Below are 21,339 nucleotides of genomic sequence, written 5' to 3'. Positions count from 1 at the left end.
GTTGAGCACAGGAACCCACGGTAGCTCTCCCACTGCCAAGTGTGGCTGCCATTTTGTAAAAAGTTGCCCAAAGATTAGAAACCCAGGGGATTTCCCAAACTGTTGCTGCCCCAATCAACTTTCTCCATTCCATACTTTTTTTGCTTCCTCTGAAATGCCATTCATTCAGTCAGCCAGTCATTAGTTTATTTAACAGAATGCTCTGGAAATTCTTCACGCAGCCCACAGTGAACAGCAGTCCCGCCTTCACAGAACCTATATTGGGTGGTTGAACATTCTTCGGCTCTTCAGTGTAGAGAGCGAAGCCTGACTAACTTGAGAACGCGGAAGGAGCTTGTGTGTAAGATTTGAGTCCGTCACACAAGTGGGGGTTCCCATTTCAGGTGAACCGGGGCCACCTGCAGATGTGGATTCCTGTCCCCGAATCCCCGGGCTTCCTGGGGTGCCAGGCCCAAGAGGACCAGAAGGAGGCATGGGGCCCCCCGGAATGAGAGGCCCCCCAGGAGCAGGTACGAGCCTCACGCTGACTGTTCATTATCTGCGTCCTGTGCTGCTGGAATGAGAATCTAAGTGTCTTGCTGTGTAGTTTTTAGCATGCAGCCTGAACAATTTGTGAGGAGGTAGCAAGGCAGTCCCCTTCCTCTTACGCATTTCTCTACATTTATCCAAAGCTTTGATCGTGTCCTAACTGGAGTGACACATGCCTCCTATTTTTCTGCTGAACTCCTACTTGAATCTTTCATGTTGCATACTTCGGCAGCTTTGGGGCACAAGGTTTTGAAGCTTCTCACACAACTGAGTAGATGCTCTAATTGTCATTACTAGCTATTGACTTGATTTTGCATTACAAACACTTGAACTGGGGCTCAGTGGAAAGGAGGGAAGGAAAGGTATCGCTTGGAGGAGGGGGAGGGGAAAGGGAAAGGGTCGCTCTAAATTATGGCCATGACTGGAGTGTTCATGTAATTAATGTGACCATCGCTCAGTCATTCTCAGGGTAGTAGGATCCTTATGTAAGTACTTAAAGCAAATCATCCCTTTAAAAAGTATCCTCCAAATGTGTTACTTTCTCTTCCCAGATCCCTACCACACTGGTAATTTATAAAGAGATTAGGGAGTCCAGGATGGTCCTCTAGTGGTCACCGATCTCTTCAGACCAATCGGCAGTGCCCATGATTCTAGACCGCCTGTGTGCAAATTACCCTAGGAGACATGAGGCCATTTTCTTTTCTGTTTTCCCACCTGTTCTCCCAGGTGTGGCTTTGGCTCTCTTGGGTTCAGGTCCAAAGGAATTGGAAGTAGAACTTGAATTTTGCACCACCTGGTGTGTGTGTGTGTGTGTGTGTGTGTGTGTGTCCCCAAAGCCAAACAGCTAAGGGCTGGAGTCTGAATAGTTCTTGGGTAGTGTCCGGAACAGCCCTGGAGCCTCCCTCATGTTAGTATGGGGATTTTCATGTTTGTATTTGCTGCATTGCATCTATGCAATTGCGTGTTAATTGCGTGTCCATTGGAGCAACTTCCGTTAATAGCGCACGAGCACTAAGAAGTGAGCGTAGTCCTTAGGCACTCACTACATGGGTAGAGCTTGCAGTCAGTCAGAACAACTCATCACTCAACCTACTTTTAAAACCAACCGCCTTTTTGTATATGTTGTTGTGCAATATTGATGGCTGGGATACTTCTCCCCCCGCCCACCACACACCCACCCCTTTAAAAAAAATCAACTCTCCAGTAGAAGATATGGCCGGTAATGGAGTTCTGCAAATATATTTCAGGAAACACTTCCAGATCCCCCACACTGTTTAGAAAGTGTGGTCCTGGGTATCGTGGGCAGTACGGATGTAGGTATGATGCGTTTTTCTCCCACCAGTGCCTCACAATCTCAAGGCAGGAATAGTTGGCAGAACAGGAGTAACTCTTAAATAATGGGAGATGATCATTTGTGCTTTGAAGGAGATTCTGACAAAGGCATGAAGACAATGGGACAGGGAGAGGTGAACTTTATCGTGGAAGCCTGCAGGGCTGCTGAGACTCAGGCAAGGGCTGGCCTGTGAGCAGAGCCTTTACGGAAAGATTGGGCTTTGAGGAACTAGAATTGTCCAGCAGGGAGATGACAGGGGCACAGCGGGGGTTGGTTTACCTTGAGAGCCTGGTGACTAAGTCAGCCACATCCTTGCTGCTCTAAGTGTGGTCCGAGGACCAGTAGCCACTCAGGCCATAGACCTATCAAGTTAGAATCTGCATGTTAACAAGATCCCCAGAATATCTGTGGATCCCTTCAAGTTTGAGCAACCCTAACCATGTTAGATGAGTGCTGTCCTTAAAAGAGTCAGCTAAGAGTGACACAATCCCTAGTGACTCAATCCTAGCTGTAGATCAAAGTCATCTGGAGGGGCAGGAAACAACCGTGAGGCCTGGGCCCCCTCCCAAGACCAAGGGAATGCAGAAGGGGGCAGGGCCCAAGTACCAGTGTTTGGAAAAAGCTCCCACGATGACTCTAGCGGACAGCCAGGGTTGAGACTCAGCACCGAACCCCAACACCAGTGGAGACAGGTTGGGTGGCTGGGCTCACCCATTGTGGTAGCTTGGGCAAAGAACCGAAGAAAGTTACTGAGAAGAAAAAATCAAATGGGCAAATAGTAATCTTGGGCACATACAAGATTCTGTCTCCATAGACTGTGAGCTTCTGAAAGAAGGCCGACAGTCTACATGGGCCCAGGTGTGATCACCTGTCATCTCTCGTTCTGGCTGACTTGGGGTAAGATGGGCTCATCGGGTTGCAGGTGGCCTCAGAAGGTCTACTCTGGCTTTCTGTGCCCTCTCCTTATTGATGTCACTGACCCTGCTAGCTGGCAGTGGGGACACCTGAGGCCACCGTGGTATCACAAAATGTGACTGTTATGTTAAAAAAAAAAAAAAAAGTGCCCAGCCCTTCCCGCAAAGCACTTCCTGTTCTCCATGGTTTCAGAGCGGGGCTGTGCTGCTCCATGGCTCAGCTTCCCTGGAGCTCCTTTCTACCCTCCTGTGTCCCCACTCTCAAGCCAGTGTCCCCTTCTGGGTCCCTCTTCCCTGACATGGGCCTCCAGATCCTGTTATAAAGGACCCCTCTTTGCCTACACTATAGTCTTTGCCCCCTAGCTCCCCCTGCTGGCCACCTGGATACATGGCTGCACTGTCCCGTTACTAAAACGTGACAAGTCTCTTCTGAGGGTCTAAAGCACCCTAACCCTGTCTGACTTGGGTCATGTGCAGGACATGTTGATCATCGCCTGTCTACTTTCTGAAGGCATTTCTTTCAGCACGGTGTTGGGGGCTGTCTACACTGCCGCCTCTCTACTTTCTGAAGGCATTTCTTTCAGCACGGTGTTGGGGGCTGTCTACACTGCCGCCTCTCTACTTTCTGAAGGCATTTCTTTCAGCACGGTGTTGGGGGCTGTCTACACTGCCGCCTCTCTACTTTCTGAAGGCATTTCTTTCAGCACGGTGTTGGGGGCTGTCTACACTGCCGCCTCTCTACTTTCTGAAGGCATTTCTTTCAGCACGGTGTTGGGGGCTGTCTACGCCACCCCCAGGGTTGGTTGTGAAGGCTCAGCTGAGACCAGGAAGCACCATGTCCACTTAAAATGGCATCGTTGGTTTCCTCTTGTTTTTCCTTCCAAACCTCTTCCATTGCCGAGCTGGTTCTGTAACCAGGTGCCACAGCCGAGATCTATTCAGAAGCAAACAAAGTTCTGGCTCTTGCCTGCCCAGTATGAGTAGGTAACAGCCACACTAAATATAATTAATGTCTGCTAAGAGTCCTCCACCATGGAAGGCCTAATGTTTTTCTGCTCACATGTCTCTTTGATCTACAACTTTTCCTTCCCGGTGGAGGGGGGATGGGGAGAGGCTCAAAGGCTGGAGCTTCCTGGGATGAACACAGAGGTGGTTTCCATATCGGTTTGAACTCTTACTGCCTAATGGACACATCCCCACATCCTGTTGGAGTGTGTTTAATCTTCAAGTCAACATGTGATGTGCTCAGAGGAGGTAATCCATCAAATACTGGAGAGGTTTTAGATGTACCTATAGTTCTTAAAACAAGTTCCAAGTAGAGAACAAGTCCACACGGTGAAAGCTCTGGGCACTCAGCTCGGGTTAACACAAGCTTTCCTCCCCATCTCTGGAAAACTGCCTGATGATTTCTCCAAAGGGAGCAAAGAGCCTATATCATAACATCTGGTGGGGGGGACTCCTGTCCCCAAATCGACAGTGATCTCGCCGCATGTCCCTATTCTGGGAAGACACCTGCTGCCTTTTCAGTGATCAGCCCGTTTGCTGGCTTGTCAGCACCTGGGCAGCCCTTTCCAGCATACAGCGCAGTGGCCACACGTTGCGATCCTCTCCTCGGGTGGGAAAGATGAAGGAAAGCTCTGAGCTCACCATCAGGGCCCTGTGTTCCTTCCAAAGTAGCTGATGTTCTCTTTGAAGCGGGTGGAAAGGGATGTGCTAGCCAGCATGCAGCAGCCCCAGGCATAGAGAGGTTTCTGCCCCATTACTGGAAAGGAGAGGGCGTCTCTCACCCAGATGGCGAGAGGGAGAGGGAGGGGCTTCCTTTTTCGCTTATGGAATGACGACCACGTACAGCACGCAGTCCAGGAACCGTGTGACCAGCCAGGAGAATTTGTTTAATACCCGAGGAAGCAGAAAGTGAAATGCTAGCACCCCAGAGGCCAGGAATGCCGGGGGGGGGGGTACCCACAGGAGCTCTGCCAGCATGGAGTGTGGGGGGAGGGGCTGGCTGGCTGCAGGGACAGAAGGAGGACGTTTGTACGGGACACTCTGAGGCAGGCAAGGTCAGAACAGAATTTCAAAGGCAGTGAGGTCTGGAAGGGTATGCGTCTCGGTGCTAAGAGGGGGGCCTGTGTGAGACAGGAAATTGAGTGGGACGGCCCCCTGTTCACCCCAGTACGGCAGTCCCCTGCTCTCAACCCTCAGGTGGCTTCCCCACTCCCTTGAAGAACAAGTCCTAGAGTGAAAAAAGAGCGAAAGCTGCGTAAGTGAGCCCTCTCTGACTTAACGGTTGGTTTTAGGCTAATGTGTGGCAGAGAGAGTGAGAAAGGGAGAGAGGGAGAGAAAAGCATAGGTAGAGACCAGAACCCTTGGGAGGGCTGGTGATTCAGGGAATTCAGGACAATGGCAATAAACTCCTCCACAGGCAAGGACCATATTTGCTACCCACGAAAGGAGATTGTGGCTCATGAATTGATGGCCTTGGCCAAAAGTAACGGCTTAAAAGAACCCCTCAAGTATCAGTGTAAATGCAGCCACGTCCTCCAGGGGGCGCAGCTGAGCCCCACAGCTGGTCATGGGTGGGGGGCGGGGGGCGCGGACGGCTGTGCCTTGGCCCTCACTCAGCCTGCCTGTCTGAGTGAGGTTCCCCACCCCATATGATCAGCTGTGTCACCTTCCTGAGCCTCAGCCTCCCCACTGGGAGGGTGGCATATGAGATCTCACCTGGTCCTGTGGCTGGTGAGAAGAGCGAATTGGTTAACCCACGTCAAGGGTGGTATCTTGCACCTTGTAAACGCTCAATTATTATTTTAAATAACTGCTACTTTTATCTTGCTCCAAATTTAACTTGGCTCTCAGGTGAATCCTATTAAATTTTATTTATTCCTTTTTTTTATATTAAATATAATTTATTGTCCAATTGGTTTCCATACCATACCCAGTGCTCATCCCAACAGGTGCCCTCCTCAGTGCCCTTCACCCACTTTCCCCTCCCCCCCCACCCTCCCATCAACCCTCAGTTCTCAGTATTTCCTCTCAGCTTTCTTAAAAAAATCGTTATTAAGGATGATATTTAATTATGAAAGTCATATATGTTCAGTGTAAAAAAAAAAGTCAAATATACAAGAATATGAAGACACACGAAGACCTCTCTCTCAACATCTCTCTGGTCTGGCTTCCAATCCCAGCTCTACTGGCTTATTATGTAAGTTGCTTGACCTTTGAGAGCCTCATTTACCCCGCTGCCAAGTGGAGGTAACACTTCCCACCTTCATGTATCTGAGAAGACAGAATGAGCTAATGCAGAACCGTCCGAATGGGGAGCCCGGGGCCAGCACCTGGCCACCAGGCGTCACACTGTTTTCACCACGGCCATCGTGAACTCTTGCGCAGGGTGCAAAGGAGAGTCGGGGCCGGATGGCAGGAGGGGCGAGGATGGCCTCCCAGGGTCTCCTGGGCCTCCTGGAAGCAAAGGGGACACGGGAGAAGCGGGCTGTCCCGGAGCACCAGGTAAACATTTTCAGCTTCTCTTCTTTCCTTTGACCCCGTAGACCTGAGGACTCTTGGCACAAGATCCGTGGCTTCTCACGCGGCTTTCCAAACTGCTCTTATTAAAAGCATTTGCCTTAGATGTGGACTCACCAGGTATTGGGCGAGGCAGAAGCAGCAAGAGCAGAACAAGGATGTATCCCCCACTGAGGGTCTAACTGATCCTCAGCCATCGTAAAGATGAGGCAAGGCGCTATCCCCCATTTGGCATCTTCCCGAACCGCTGTACATGATCATAAAATAATACTCAGCTCTTCTAGCTGGTTGCTTTGCCAAGGCAAGCCTGGCATTGCATGTCAACACCACTGAGAGGCCGTGCTGCAGATGGGGGGGTTCTCACCCTCCACGACTGGCTGGATCACTTGGCCTCTGTTTTCTGAGTTCACTTCCTCTTACTGTACAAGTGTCGAAACGTTTATATAGACTATGAGGCTCTTAAGACAAAAAAATGGGGAGGAGGCGTTGAGTGAGGGGAGAGAGAAGACATTACAGAATAGCCATTTGAAATATAACGCGCCAGGCGATAGGTTGGGCACTGGGGACCCAAAGACTCCCAGGTAAGTCGCATCTTCGGGGAGGATCTACCAGGTCGGTAATGAGAAGGGGTGAAGGGGGCCGGTGAAGTCTGTAACGAAATGGAGCCTGCAGTCAGCTTCAGCCCATTGCTGCAGGTGGGGGAGAGGGCTCAGCGGTGCCCACGCTGTGCTCTCCAAGTCCAAGGTCCCCGTCCGGACAGTCTTGACAGGTCAAATGCAACACGTGGGCAGGCCTAATTCGGTCCACAAGTCCTCTGGTTTCCAGGATGAATGAGGAGAGCCCGCCAGTCTTCCAGAAAGAGTTTTTAAAAAAATAAACAACGTTTAATTTCACCTTTGCTCTTGGCAATTAGAAGTAGCCATTGGCCTCCTTCAGTGGGCTGGCCCCTTAGAGATGCCAAAGGGGACAGACCCTGCTTCCCGTCTGCCAGCAAGAATGCCACCACCAGGCCTGCCTTCCTCCTCCCTCCCTCATAAAAGAAGGTCCAGGTTGTGCATGTGGGTTCCAACCCCTTGCCTTTCCTCCATATGCCAGAGCCATGAGAGGGTCCGGGAGGTGTAAGGAAGGCCAGCTTTGAGAATTACCTTTTCCGATGAGCAGGCTCCTAATTCAGTCTGAGAAGGTCACACATATCTAGTTCTAGGCTCCTAGTTCAGTCTGGGAGGTCACACGGGGGGGGGGGGGACGCCACCCCATCTTTGTCTTCTCAGCATGTCACCTTTCCCTGTTTGTCATTTCTCTTGTTCAAGTAGAATGTAAGCTCTGGAAGGGCAGGGATTTTTGTCTGCTTGCTGTTTTTCTGCTAACTTGGTCCGACCACCTGGAAGATGCTTGGGATAAATACTTGCTGACTGGGTCGTTTTGTATATATTGGGGTTGTGTCGGGCACCTTCCTGGGCATGGGCCACGGCAGGCTTCTGCCCTAAACTGCCTTCATTTTTTCTTTATTCCTCCAGGCCCTCCTGGGCCCATTGGGGATCCCGGGCCCAAAGGGTTTGGGCCTGGATACCTCAGTGGCTTCCTCCTGGTTCTCCACAGTCAGACAGATGGAGAACCCACCTGCCCAGCGGGCATGCCCAGGCTGTGGACGGGCTACAGTCTGTTGTACCTGGAAGGACAGGAGAAGGCTCACAACCAAGACCTGGGTATGTGTGTAGCACATGGTCACCCACGTCCATCGCTTAGGGGGACAACTTTTGGGGCAATTTTACAGATTCATCAACATCCTAAGTGATGGCTCATCTCCCGTGGGATTTGTTTCTTTTTAAACTACCATGCTAATTCTCAGCGGATTTTATTAAACGTGTGTGAGTCCTATGGTGGGGGGGGGGGGGGAAGAAGCTCTCTCCGGTGAGAGCTTATCATCTGGCTACTTAACTCATTTTTTTAAAAATAATTCTTCCTAAGAATATTTTAGTGTAAGAGTAAGTTCAACTTGACTCATATGTAAAATGTGGTTTTTATTTCCAAAGGTAAGTTATTTAATCAGGACACGGTCAGTTGCTGTGTTTACCTGTGAGATGGTGCATCGACAGCAGCTGGGTGCTTATATGATGTGGCATCAGCCGGTACCAGTCCCCCACCCGCCTCAAGTTGGTTTTTAAGTGATAGAACTTTATTTGGGGAGTCATCGCTTGGTGCTACTTGTCCATTTTCTTTTCTTTTTTTTTCTTTTTAAAATGTTTATGTATTTTTGAGAGAGAGAGACAGAGTGCGAGTGGGGGAGGGGCAGAGAGCGAGGGAGACACAGAATCCGAAACAGGTTCCAGGCGCTGAACTGTCAGCACAGAGCCTGACGCGGGGCTCGAACCCACAAACCATGAGATCATGACCTGAGAAGTCGGACACTTACCCGGGTGCCCCTGTCCATTTCCAATAGTAGATCTGTAAGCTACAGGAACTGCTTTCAAGCCAGGAGTTTAAGTACCTTCCCAGATCATGCTGGTTGAGTGATGGGTGCAGGAGCGATATAACAACAGGGACAGCTGCTGGAGAGGGGAGTCCTGTCACTGCCCCCCCCCGGGCTATGACCCCTGCTGTCAGCAAGGGCAGGCAAGGAGAGCAGGCTTAGCAATGGCAGCTACTTCCAGATCATTCTCCACTGGGCTTAGCCATGGCCATTCCCATTAGAGGGCCTGGTGGGGGAGGGGGAGGAAGAAGTAATGGGTAATATCTCGGCCTGTTTACTTCTCTCCCGCTTGCCCTTCGGCCGTCAGCCTTCTTCCTGCCTGTTTTCTGTTCCACCAGCTTCCCCCCGACCCTGGTCTAGCCAGAGTCTACTCACAAAGCTCTTCAAAAGCCCTGGGATAAAATCTGAGCTCCCTACAAGATAGACAAAGCCCACAGCCTCTGGTCTGACTTATCTCTGGACACCCGGAGACAGACAGACAGACACCCAGACGTCCTCTTCCCCCCTCACCAACGGAATTCCTTTCAGTTCTTTGGGCTCCACGCTTTCTCACCCCCGGCCCTGTCCACTGCTGTATCTTCTCCTTTGAATACTCACCATCTTCAGACCTGGCCAAGTCCTTTTCATACTTCGGGTCCTAGCAGAAAGGCATTCTTCCAGTTGTCCTCGCCGCAAGTCCCTGCACTCTGTGCTTCTCACTCGTAGGGCTGGCCATGCTGTATCTTCCTTGCCCAGTTGCTCAGCCATCAGCCCAGCCGGGGCATCTTTGTGGGGACAGAGATGTGGGGACCGCACCCCTCCAGCAGCTGGCCCATTGCTTGGCTCGTGAGTGACTGAGGAGTGAATGAGGGAGTGAGGGCTGGCCCCAGGACCAGGGAGGTGCCAGAAACCCACCACATCCGTGTAATAGAACACGCGTCAGCAAATGGCACACGCGGGAGAGGTCACGGGCACACCGGCCCGGCTGCTCACACACCACATTGCCTTGTCCTCCTTCCCAAGGTCTGCCGGGGTCTTGCCTTCCCATGTTTAGCACACTGCCCTTTGCCTACTGTAACATCCACCAAGTCTGCCACTACGCCCGGAGAAACGACCGATCGTACTGGCTGGCCAGCGCCGCGCCCCTGCCCATGATGCCGCTCTCGGAAGAAGAGATCCGCCCGTACATCAGCCGCTGTGCCGTGTGCGAGGCCCCGGCTCAGGTGGTGGCCCTGCACAGCCAGGACCAGTCCATCCCCCCGTGTCCACGGACCTGGAGGAGCCTCTGGATCGGGTACTCGTTCCTGATGGTGAGTCTCTCGCACGCCCGCCACCTTGCGGCACCCCTTGCCGGCCCCTTCCATCTGGACCGGGCAGTGGTTCCCTGGACTCTGTCGGGCAGACAGACAGCAACAGCACTTGTGGTCACGACGCCCGCCGCAAACCACAGCCGGTGGAGATGCGAGGTCATTCTTCATTTCTTATCGCCGAGTGTTTTATGATTTTGCTAGGGTTCGGTAGTTGGATTGGCTTCAGCCCTCCGAGGAGGGTGGATTCATTTTGTGTGCACGTCAACGCGTCCTCTACTTCTCCTTTCCCCAGTAGATCTTAGTGTGCTCTTCTTGGGACAATTTCGGGAAGAATGTAAAGTTAGGTCCAGGCCTCCGTGTGTGGCCGGCCGGGTCTGGGGTGGTCTGCACGCGTCCGAGCCCTAACTCTGTCTTTGTTGTCCTGGTAGCACACAGGGGCTGGGGACCAAGGAGGAGGGCAGGCCCTCATGTCCCCGGGCAGCTGCCTGGAAGATTTTCGAGCAGCGCCGTTCCTCGAGTGCCAAGGCCGCCAGGGAACTTGCCACTTTTTTGCAAACGAGTATAGCTTCTGGCTGACAACAGTGAGGCCTGACCTGCAGTTTTCCTCGGTGCCATCACCAGACACCTTCAAAGAAAGCCAGGCCCAGCGGCAGAGAATCAGCAGATGTCAGGTCTGCATGAAATACAGCTAGAGAACCCGTAACTCGCCACCGTGTCGCCAAGAGAAACTTCCTCGTGGGCCCGGGGGGGGGCCCAGGCTGTGCTAAGAGATGAATGGTGCTCATTTCAGACTCCAGCTTCAGCTGTTCCTTCTGTTTCGATGTGGTTATTCCCACTATCCTGTCATTCTCTCCTCTGTTCGGGACAGATTAAGCAAACGCTACCCCTACGGACTTGTTCGGACCTACCAATCTAGATGAAACCCGGATATTCTTGTGTGTTTGCGGATGATGGAAGAGCTGGCTTTGTTTAAAATTATGCTAATTCACAGGAAGGCAAAGAGATGATAAAAACCAGATTACAAGTGACATTACTGAAAACTTCATTCACTGGTTAATAGCACCTCCAACAATTGAAGTCAATTACTCTATAATACAGTGGGCTTCGGGATGGATTTTGTAGGAAAAAAATAAATAGGCCAACAAATGAGACTAGAAAGCAGAGATTTCCAACATTTCAAAATGATTTCCTCTGTAATCTGTTTTCCCATGTGCTTTAAATAATTGTAAAACCGTGACCCAAGGAGATGTTTAAAAAAAAAAAAAAAATCCACACAGCCAGCGTTAACAGTTCGTTTCAAAGCAGAATGAATCATTACGCCAGGAAGGACCACAGTTGCTGTATTCCGGAGATGCTACATTAGCATAAACACATCACAGAGGAACATAAAACATGTTCTCCTCTGCATTTTTCAGAGAATGGAAATGCCTACTTCGGCAGCCCTTTTGAAAAGTAGCATTTATGGGAAAAAAATATATTCAATAAGGGACGAGGAGCCTAAAAGCTATTAATGAATATTAAGGCAGTGATTCACAAAAATGGACTCCCCATTGCCGTGAACTTCCAACAGAGGGCATTTTCCCCAGTCGGGGTCCGGCTTGTCTTTGGCGTGTGCGCACTAATGGGACCGAAGCCACATGGGGCTCACTCAGGCACACGCAGCTCACACAAAGCATCCTGCTGTCTCCCCAGGAGCACCTGCGGAGCCCGCGATGGACGCTTTTCCTCCCAAACATAATGGCATTTCACATGGGGAAGTGACAGAGCCCTCATTATGCACTTGGGAGAAAATGAAGGGCCGGGTTAATTAAACTTAGGTGAGAAGATTCATTGAAGTCACAGGTCGCCCCGCCAGGAAGACATGGAAAGAAACGAAAAGCAACCTACAATTGGCGTTTCACGTTCCTGTTGTTGGTGTTTGCAGAAGCACCCTGTTTTTCCAGTTTTGAAAACATTCTTCTATCTTATGTCAGTATTATATACCAACGCAGCAGTTTGACATTTGACATTAATGCTTTCTGTAAAAGTTTAGCAGATATGTCCGTTTTTAACGAGTAGTTTTCTGAATAGCAAGGGATACATTTCCTATTCTGTAGGGATTCAGTGGTCCAATCGAAAAATCAAAAAGCTTGTGGGAAATAAATGATAGGAAATCTGCCTTCCTCATTTAAAAACATGTCATGTGAGAAAAGAAACTGAAGAAATTTCTCATGAGAAAGGGATGCTCATTTTCGTGCTTAGTTTCAACGCACTTAAAATAATTGAGAGAAGAAAAACTCAATTAAGATTTTGTTTAGAAGAGATGTTTTCCTTGCCAAACATTGATTAGCAATGAGCTCGTATATGTAGAACATATTTCAAATGAGTCTTGCCATGGGCTGCTCCCAGGATGGCGATTTATTTTAATAGTTTCCGGTAGAAAGGAAAAAAAAAGTTTTGTCCCATTTATTGATTGTTTTTAATCATGCTACGGCGTGTTCAATATTTTTTGAGCATCTGAAATTTAAGGCAATTTCAACCTTTTCAACCTCATTGATAATTACCCTTTCCCGTTTCCAAAGTTTTATTATATGTCCCCAAACATCAGGGCTTCTAAAATTTCATCTTCTACTTTATGCATTTGGTCTGAAAACATTTTCTGGGAACAGATAAGGGTGTAAGAATGTAAGAAACGTACCTTGCTTGCTGAAGTATTTTAAACATGTTAGGATATTATCTTAATAAGCTGGCCAAGTAAATCTTTAAAAAACAGGCTGAATTCAGTGGGCAATTTACTTGCACTGTGAGCCTGGGATTGTGTTTGAGACTTATTCACAATATTGATATTGCAAGGGCCCCTTTCTAAATGCATCCCATTTCTGCCTTCCAATTTTGAAAAGTTATTTTAACTGGTCTAAAGGGCAAAACGATGGAAAAAATAACTCCTTGGATTAGAAGACTGTGCTTTTTTCACCTGGTTATATATCAGTGTACTTTGAAATATCCTTTCTCTGTGAAGGATGAACAAAGCTTTATGGTGGTCCTAATCCATGACTGGTGATTATCCTTATCAACATTTCCTTCCCAGGAGCCTCCCTCCCCCACCTGGGTTGGAATGCATCTAGATGGTCCAATGGGAACGGCTCTGGGTCACGCAGAGGAGGACAGGATGTTTCCTTCTGGGTTCTTATTCTCAGTGAATGGAGCCCCATCCACGCGGGTGTCCAGGGACCCAGGCCTCCATGCCATTGAGCGGTGGCTCATCCCTTCTCCACCCATATTGCCCAGACCTAAACTCAGTCACTACTTCCTGTGTGGATCACTACCTTCCCCTCCAGCCTCAGGGCGCCTTAACACAGCCATTGTCCTCCACCCCTGCTTTTGATGGTAAACGTGTCGCAACTGATGCCACTGCTGTCAAATTCCAGTCCTTTCTCGAGACGCAGACTTGATTTTGTTGTTCTTTGGCTCAAAACTCATTCAATGACTCCGGTGCCTCTGAACTTCAAATGCCTTCCGATGGGGTGAAAGGCCTCAGGAGCGGCCCGCGGCTCACCTGGACCCCAATCACAGAGGCGTGTGCCTAGCTCTGTAACCTTGCTCCTGCTCTTTCTCCCAGTGGCATCCCCACGCAGGTGAGTTTACCTGGCACACAACTGCTTCCTTAAAGACTGAATTAGCTGGAGGGGAGGGGCGTGTGTGCATTTCCCCAGGGAGACTTGGGCTCCCTTCCGCTGCTCCCGGCACAACGAATGGGCCTGGCCACTCTCATGTTCCCTCCTCGCTCCCGTAAGGTCTCCTCACTCTTCCTCCATGCTCTTGCTAAAGTGCAAGCCCCTCGAGGGCAGGACCATGCTTCCCTCAACTTTGCCCAGTGCCTATACACAGCAGGGTACGCTACTGATCATTCTGTTTTCAGCGACAGTTCAGTATCATTTGGGGTTAGATCCACGCGCGTAGACTTCTCCTGGACAAAATGGTGACAAGCATAAGCCATGTCTTATTTCAGACAATTTGAATTTGGCAGCATATCTGCACACCCACAATCTCCTCTTCACAGTTAGTGACAGAAAAGCCAACTGATAACCTTTGACCACTATCCCCTCCTGAAATACAGCTCACGTTTCCAAACTGAAATGGCAGGAATGGCAAGATTCGTGGGATTTGGCCGAGAGAAGGCTCTTCATTGAAATGCGACAAGACTTAACTCGTGCTGTAAACTGTATTCCCTCATCATACAAGACCTTCCTAGTACAAGATCACATCTGTGAAGTTTGGGTACATGTTTTTGGTGCTTAGGAAAATAGTCAATGGAGTGGTCCACTAAAACTGGATTTTATCAGATTTTATTTTGAGCCTCTTATGGATTGTAATAGAGCAAACCATTCTGTGTGTTCTAGGAAATTACATTAGATTTGTGTTTCTGTCAGCTCACCGAATGACTCCTGATTATTTTTACTTTTATTTGGGCTGGCTGCAAGAATAGGGGGAAAATGTGGACTTGGGAGTTGGTTTGAATCTGACTCTGTCACTTTGCCACTGTGTCACCCTGGGCGAGTTACACCTACTCTCTGTGCCCCATTTTCCTCATTTATAAAATGGGACATAACACCTATTCTTGCATTGGAAATGAAGTTCGAATATATGTCTAGTGCATAGCAATCATTGTGCATTTATTCTGGTCACATCTACTTAACACAATTTAATACAAAAAAACCACAACATTTCTTGGTTTTTTTTTCCATAGAATTATATTATGATTTTTACAGGGTACATTAATTACTGATTAGAATTACTTGTATCTGACCAATTCTTTGTGTCTTTGGGAATGTTATTTTATTTCAGTTCTCAAAGTTACTGTCCCCCCACCCCCACCCCACACAGACACACTCAAAACCACAATTTCCTACAGGGACATTATCAGGAAGTTCTGCAGGGAACAAAACAATTGACATTAAAAATCAGTACTCTGCAATTGTCACTGTTATTATCTGCCAAAGACTCTGCATAATGCGTTTTAAACCACGAAGGCTGGCTGCCACATCCACGTGAAATGCTTGAATTTTATGGTGCTTAAATATTTAATGATTCATAGGACAAAATGTGAGATGTGTCCAATAAATTGCATCCCTTTCTCTAACCTACGGTTGTAAAGTTAAAGACTTGCAACACGGAACATTTGCAAGGTGCCTGGTCTGCTACTGACTCCTGAACCTGTGTTGTATTACCAGTCATAATATTGTGCATTATATATAAAATTCTGTGATGACCTCCAAACACAGCTGTGTCTTATCCGGGTGAATTTATTCTCTTTCAAGTCAAAGTAAGTTGGGTTTTTTTTTTTGTTTTGTTTTGTTTTGTTTTGTTTTGATGCACCTCGCTGCTACTGTGACCCGCTTTGGAGCTAGCTTAGTGCGGAGAACGGGTTGCATGGTCGAGGTGCGGACTGTAGGTGGGAAGAACATGGGCAGAGTGTGGAAGGTGCCCCCTTTGAGGGAAAGGGTGGGATTCTGAGGCTCGGGGAAGCGCTGCCTGCATCCGGTGATGGGGTAGGTGATGGAGTTGGATGGAGCCGGGCCAGGAGTTGCGGGGGCAGTAGGCATGGGGCTCAGACCTGTCGGGCCTCGGTTGTCCTATTAGTTGAAGGAGAGTGAGACCGCCTGCTTCACGGTGTTGTCCTGAGGCTTAAAAATTAGAGATGCAACTACCAAGAAGTAAAAAAAAAAAAAAAAAAAAAAAAAAAAAAATGGTACTGTTACTGATAAACTGTAGTAACTGGAAGTTAGGGGTTAGGCATCGATAGTCAATAACTTTCCGTGGGGTTCCTCCTTTCCAGTAGGAGTATTTGGCCCAACCTCTCACCCAATAGAGAAATAACAATATTTAGCATTTCTGGAGCACTTACTAAGTGACAGGAACTGTATTCACCCTGTTAGATGCGTTCCCGCTCAGCCTCTGAACTATCCTATTTTACAGATGAGACTGAAGTTTGGGGAGAGTAACTTGCTCAGTGTCCTGGTCAGCACCCAGTGGAACTTGGACCCTGGTCTGTCACTAAAGATTGTGCTCTTACCTGTTACACCATCATCCCCATTTGTGGGTTGGCTAGATAATAGAGGGTCCCATATAGATGTCACCCTGAGGCCCGGAACTGCTATCACTGCAAAGCCAAGGCCACGCGTCCTCAGACAGCCCGCCCAGCTCGATTTGGAGACTGTCTTAAACTGTTCTCGGGGAGATGAGGGCAGGAACCCATGAGGACAGAGTGGGGGTGGGGGGGAGCCCAGAGAGCAAACATCTCAGGGTCAACTGAAGATCAGCCAGGTCTCTGGAGCGCCTTGATGTCGGCTCAAGGTCAGCCATTCAGGAGAAGCGCTCTGAGTCGGACAAGGAAGTATCAGGACGCCCTTACCCGGAGGCTCGGTCACCGAGGCACTGGCCAACCTCGCTGTTGTTATTGTCCCGTTTGCCAGCAAAGGCACTTCCTGTCACAGGTCAATGTGGCGAGCGGCCCGCATCTCCAATGGTAAAATACCTAGTGCTTATCATTGTATAAACGTACAATTTTATACGACATTCTCAACTGGTAACCATTTGCATCTATTTGGGAAAAAGTAAGAACATTTTAAAACGAGGAGTGAAAGGTGCTTCTGGTCGCAAAGCAGTCTGTCTGCTTACAAGACGCACAAGAAACGGGGATGACCAGCCGTGACGGCGTGCGCGGGGCGGATCTGCCCACCATTCTGCTCTCGTGACAAACGGAGGGTAACTGACGCCTTCCACAATCTGTGATCGGGGGCCGGTCCTTCTCTGCCCCCCCCACCCCACAGCTGCCGCTCACAGGCACTCGGGACGGGCACCTTGTTCGCGGGAGGGAAGCGGTGCGTGGCCGTGGCCGTGGCCGCAGGTGAGTTCTTTTCCTCAAACTTCTTTCTGCCGAGGTCAGCCCCTCTCTTTCCTGCTCCGCAAGAGACAGTCACGGCGGCCGGCGATGTCGGGCGCTGGCTTACTGATCCCCGTGTCCCTCGCTTCACCGCTCTGAGCCTCAGGATCCAAACTGAAAACGGGGGGGCCTGGTTCCCTGGCAGGACGGTTGTCAGAATCCCGGCGGATAACCGATGATCATCTTAAATGCATTTGTGCCCACTGGAATCTGAGCAGGATTCCGGCGCCTATAAACTACTTGAGGCCAGTTTTATTTTTTTCCCTCTTCCACCTCCATATTCTTCTTTATGTTTCCCTAGTGGCGGGAGCCATTAAGATCCAGTGTCTTAGCAAATTTCAGTATACAACACAGTGTTACTAACTCGAGTCACCGTGAGCTATGTTAGGTGCCCAGAGTTATTCGTCTTATAACTGGAAGCTGGTACCCTTTGGCCAACATCTCCCCATCCTCCCCACCCCCTGGTAACCACCGTTCTACTGTTTCTGTGTTGGATTATTAGTATTGTTATTGTTATTTTTAGGACTCCACACGGAAATGAGACCTTACGGTATTTGTCCTTATTCCACTTAGCAGAATGTCTTCAAGGTCCACCCACGCGGTCACAAATGGCAAGATTTCCTCCTCCCTCGTGGCTGAATAGTATCTCATTGTATATACGTATATATGTCCCATCTTATTTGTCCATTCGTGCACACTCGGGACCTGTTACAATGCAGATTATGATTCATTTTGTCTGGGGGCAGGAGTCAGAATTTCTAGCAACTCCTGGCTGCTGCTGGCCCTGCTGGCCCAGGGCCCACACTCTTTGAGTAGCAGGAAAGTTGGCCCTGGCTGCTGTCCTTTCATGAGATCCTGAAGACCCTGTTCAATGGTTTTCATGCTTATCTGCTGCTAAGGATGTGCAGGGTATTTTCAACTGTTGGCGGAGGGACCTTATAAAGAGACAACATCACAAGGCTAAAATGAGTTAACTTTGGAGGACCTCAAACAAAAGCCCAGAATCTACGAAGTCACATGCTTTTCTTTGACTTGTTCTTGTTTTTAACACTTCCCTCCAGACACTACGCACGGTATTTAAAAGGAAATAAAGTGAGAGATACAACTTCCTGGCAGGAAGCCTGGCTGGTGGGTGAGCAGCTGGTGTCAATGCTTAGAAAAGGGACCCGCATCGGCTTCTGTTTACAGAGAGCCACGTGGCAGAGTGCTGCTTCTCAGGTTTTGCTCGTGTGGGCCCCAGATTCCAAGAGCCTCTTTAAGCCACACGATACCATTAATTTTTATCACCTCATTCTCTTCCCAAGCATCAACATGTATCGCCACCAAATTCAATGACTTCTACTAGCATTGTTTCAGTTTCCCTTGATAAAACGTAAATCCTATGTTCAAATCTGCCAGCTCGTTTCTGTCGTCTGAACAAGACGCCAAGATGTCTCCCCCCCTGCCCCAGAAGGGGGTTTGAGAAAAGGTTCGCACGGACACATCAAAAGCATTCCTTCAAGAGTACAACGGCCAGATCTGGTGGTCTACACGGGCAGCCCTCAGTGATATCTTTTGGACATACTGGGATCTCGAATTTTGTGCAGTGACAAAGTGTGTGTCTTCAGACTGATGCACGAGGGTGGCGATCCCTCCCCACTTCTGATCAGTACGCATGCTATCTTTTGAAGCTTGGGAAAGGTCTGAAATTCTTCCCATGGGCAAATCCTTTCCTTCGCGTTATTCCTCCCTTGATGTGATTCAAGAAACCACAACAATATCAGTTAGCAACACCCCCATCTTTTTTTTATGTGCTGCCGGTGACAGTATAAGTGAGCTTCTGCTTCAAAACACAGGCATTTATTGGTTCGGATGCTGCAGACGTTGTCGGAGGTACCGTGAGGAGATACACAGAAACAGTCATGGTCCCTGCCTCATGAAGTTTACAATCTAGAAGAGAAGAGACCTTCTTTTTTTTTTTTTTTAATTCTTTTTTTTTTAATCTTTATTTATTTTTGAGAGAGAGACAGCGTGTGAGCAGGGGAGGGGCAGAGAGAGAGGGAGACACAGAGTGCGAAGCAGGCTCCAGACTCCGGGCTGTCAGCACAGAGCCCGACGCGGGGCTCGAACTCACAAACCGTGAGATCATGACCTGAGCCGAAGTCGGACGCTCAACCGACTGAGCCACCCAGGCGCCCCAAGAGAAAAGACATTCTTTCACTGCAGGATACCTTGAAATTCCAAGAGGACTGTGAACAACGGCCAACAGGAGCAGATCATTCTGGGCTATGGTATCTGGGGGCCGGACAGGGAGGGTCTGGATGGGCTGAGAGAGAGGAAAAGACTGTCCCACGTAAAAGCACATCACAGTGAAGTCACAGGGCAAGCTCACGCCTCAGACAGGGAGACCCGTGAGTGGACGTGCAGTCTCTGGTATGCATAACTGGGGGTGAGGTCGAAAGGCTGGCTGGAGCCCCACGGTCAAGGCTGAGGAGTCTGACCTTCATGCTCTGGCAACAGAGAGACAATAAAGGGTACTGAGATGCTGACTGGCCATCACAAGAGTCCGTTTTGGAAGATTAAGTGGCAGAGCCACGTAGAGCTGAGTGAAGAGGGATTTTAAGTCTCGAGAAGAGCAATGAATTGAGAGATTTTAAGGTCCTCTAAGCAGAGTCTGTGATTCTAAAATGCAAGACTGGGAGCAAAAAAAAAAAAATCAGGAAATGATTGCGATACCCCATGGGAAGGGAAAGGAAGAGCTGTATACATAAGGATTTATAAAAATGACGAATCGAACACAACTCTATTGAATACTGAACCTCTCAAGAGAAACGGAAGACTGGGAACAAGGAGGCCCGCACTGCCACACCCTGCCTTACAGTCCATTTGGGTGGCGGGTCCCATCCACTCCCCCGTGGCCGAACAAGTGTCGGATAGAGAGACTGACCCTGGTCCTACCAAGCCCCGCCATTCACCGCTGACCCGTGCCGCGGCAACAGACAGCCTCACAGGATGGAGGAAGCCACACCCAGCACGTACAACTTTGAGATCACGGGCAATGACTGCGCTCAGGGTCATTACAAGGAAGCAACTCTAGCCGTTCCCTCATCTTCGGAAGCACAGAGAGATTCTGAATTGAGAGGTCTCCTAGGTTGACTGACCACACCCAGAGTACGGCAGCCGGATGCTTACTAGACAATCAGGAAATCACGATGGGCTAACCTACAAACCAAAATGTAAAAACAGCCCTAAATGCTTATCCTCTATGGGAGAGAATTTGTCTCATACAGTTGCTCTTGTTTATCCTTCTCAACCTAATTCCAGTGTGTTGACATCATTCTGGGGGTTCTTTATTGCAGGAAAATAAACCCAAGATGGACGCTGAAAATAATAAGCACTGGTCCCAGGCCAGTCTGTTAACAACAAAGTAATTATCCTAATTGCCAGAACATCTTCGTTGTTTATAACTAAAATGGCCTGTCCCACATCTCTAGAGTTGAATGCTGTTCCACTCCACAAATAAAGAAGGTGTGCATGTTCTGTTACTTCCACCATACAAAATCCAATTCTGGTGTCTTTGTATCTATTTGTATACAAATAAAATAAGGAACCACTATACTGGACTCAACAGCAACTAAGAAAAACACTTCTATCTACAGTGGCTGGACTTTCAATGTAATAGAAAGAACACTTTGGTGGGAAAACATTTCATGAGTGCCTCCCAGGAGCCAGGACCCGCCTCTGGGTGGTGGCAGGGGCGAGAAGGACAGTGCACACCCAGTCCCAGAACCCTTCACAATCCACGCTCCCTGCGTAGAAGGCATGTTTTTGTGTAGTTGTGCACAAATAATAACAGGGCAAGACATCAGTGCTATCACAGAATTGCCTTTACAATGTGCTGTGAGAAGACAGTCTGTAAGAATGAGGTTATTTCTAATAAGGAGAACGGGAGTCAAATCCGTAGAGTTTGGGAGCAAGGGAAATGACATTTGAACATTGGACATGTTTACGGCTATCAGACTCACGGATACAATTCATATAGTAAACAAGCTGTATGTAGCTGCATGTTGATTATAAATTAACCTGTGGAGCCCAGGTATCATCGTGCAGGTCACAGTGCTCCCAAGACTCAAGGGGTTTCTTAGCTCATTTGTATGCGAGGTTGGTGCCTCTCACAGATCAATTCAGATTGGAAACTGGATACAAGACTGCATAGTTGGCATGCTCCAACTTTGTCAAACGTGTACAAAGAAAAATTGAGAAAGTAATATCCCAAAAATGTTAACTTTGTGTACCTAGAAGTAGTGAAAATATAAAAAATGTTAAAATTGTACATGTATTTATATTTGCTTCTGTTGTGAATTTTCTCAGTGGAGACATAG

At 48.8% G+C, this 21,339-nt stretch overlaps 1 protein-coding gene across 1 annotated transcript in view; it reads left to right on the top strand.

Annotated features, from left to right (window-relative positions):
- The window catches only part of COL4A4 (collagen type IV alpha 4 chain), a 95,952-nt gene extending 80,640 nt beyond the window's left edge, over positions 1-15,312 (top strand). The window contains exons 28-33 of the mRNA XM_032594123.1: positions 384-509; positions 5,198-5,410; positions 6,166-6,282; positions 7,815-8,003; positions 9,770-10,056; positions 10,485-15,312. Coding sequence (XP_032450014.1) covers positions 384-509; positions 5,198-5,410; positions 6,166-6,282; positions 7,815-8,003; positions 9,770-10,056; positions 10,485-10,748 — 1,196 coding nt within the window. The 3' untranslated portion in view covers positions 10,749-15,312. The remainder of the gene's footprint in view (positions 1-383; positions 510-5,197; positions 5,411-6,165; positions 6,283-7,814; positions 8,004-9,769; positions 10,057-10,484) is intronic.
- The last annotated feature ends 6,027 nt before the right edge of the window (positions 15,313-21,339 follow it).

Source organism: Lynx canadensis, chromosome C1, assembly GCF_007474595.2.
Source record: "Lynx canadensis isolate LIC74 chromosome C1, mLynCan4.pri.v2, whole genome shotgun sequence".
NCBI classification, from domain to species: Eukaryota; Metazoa; Chordata; class Mammalia; order Carnivora; family Felidae; genus Lynx; species Lynx canadensis.
Note: the sequence above shows the minus strand (reverse complement) of the source record. Positions and strands in the feature narration are given on the sequence as shown.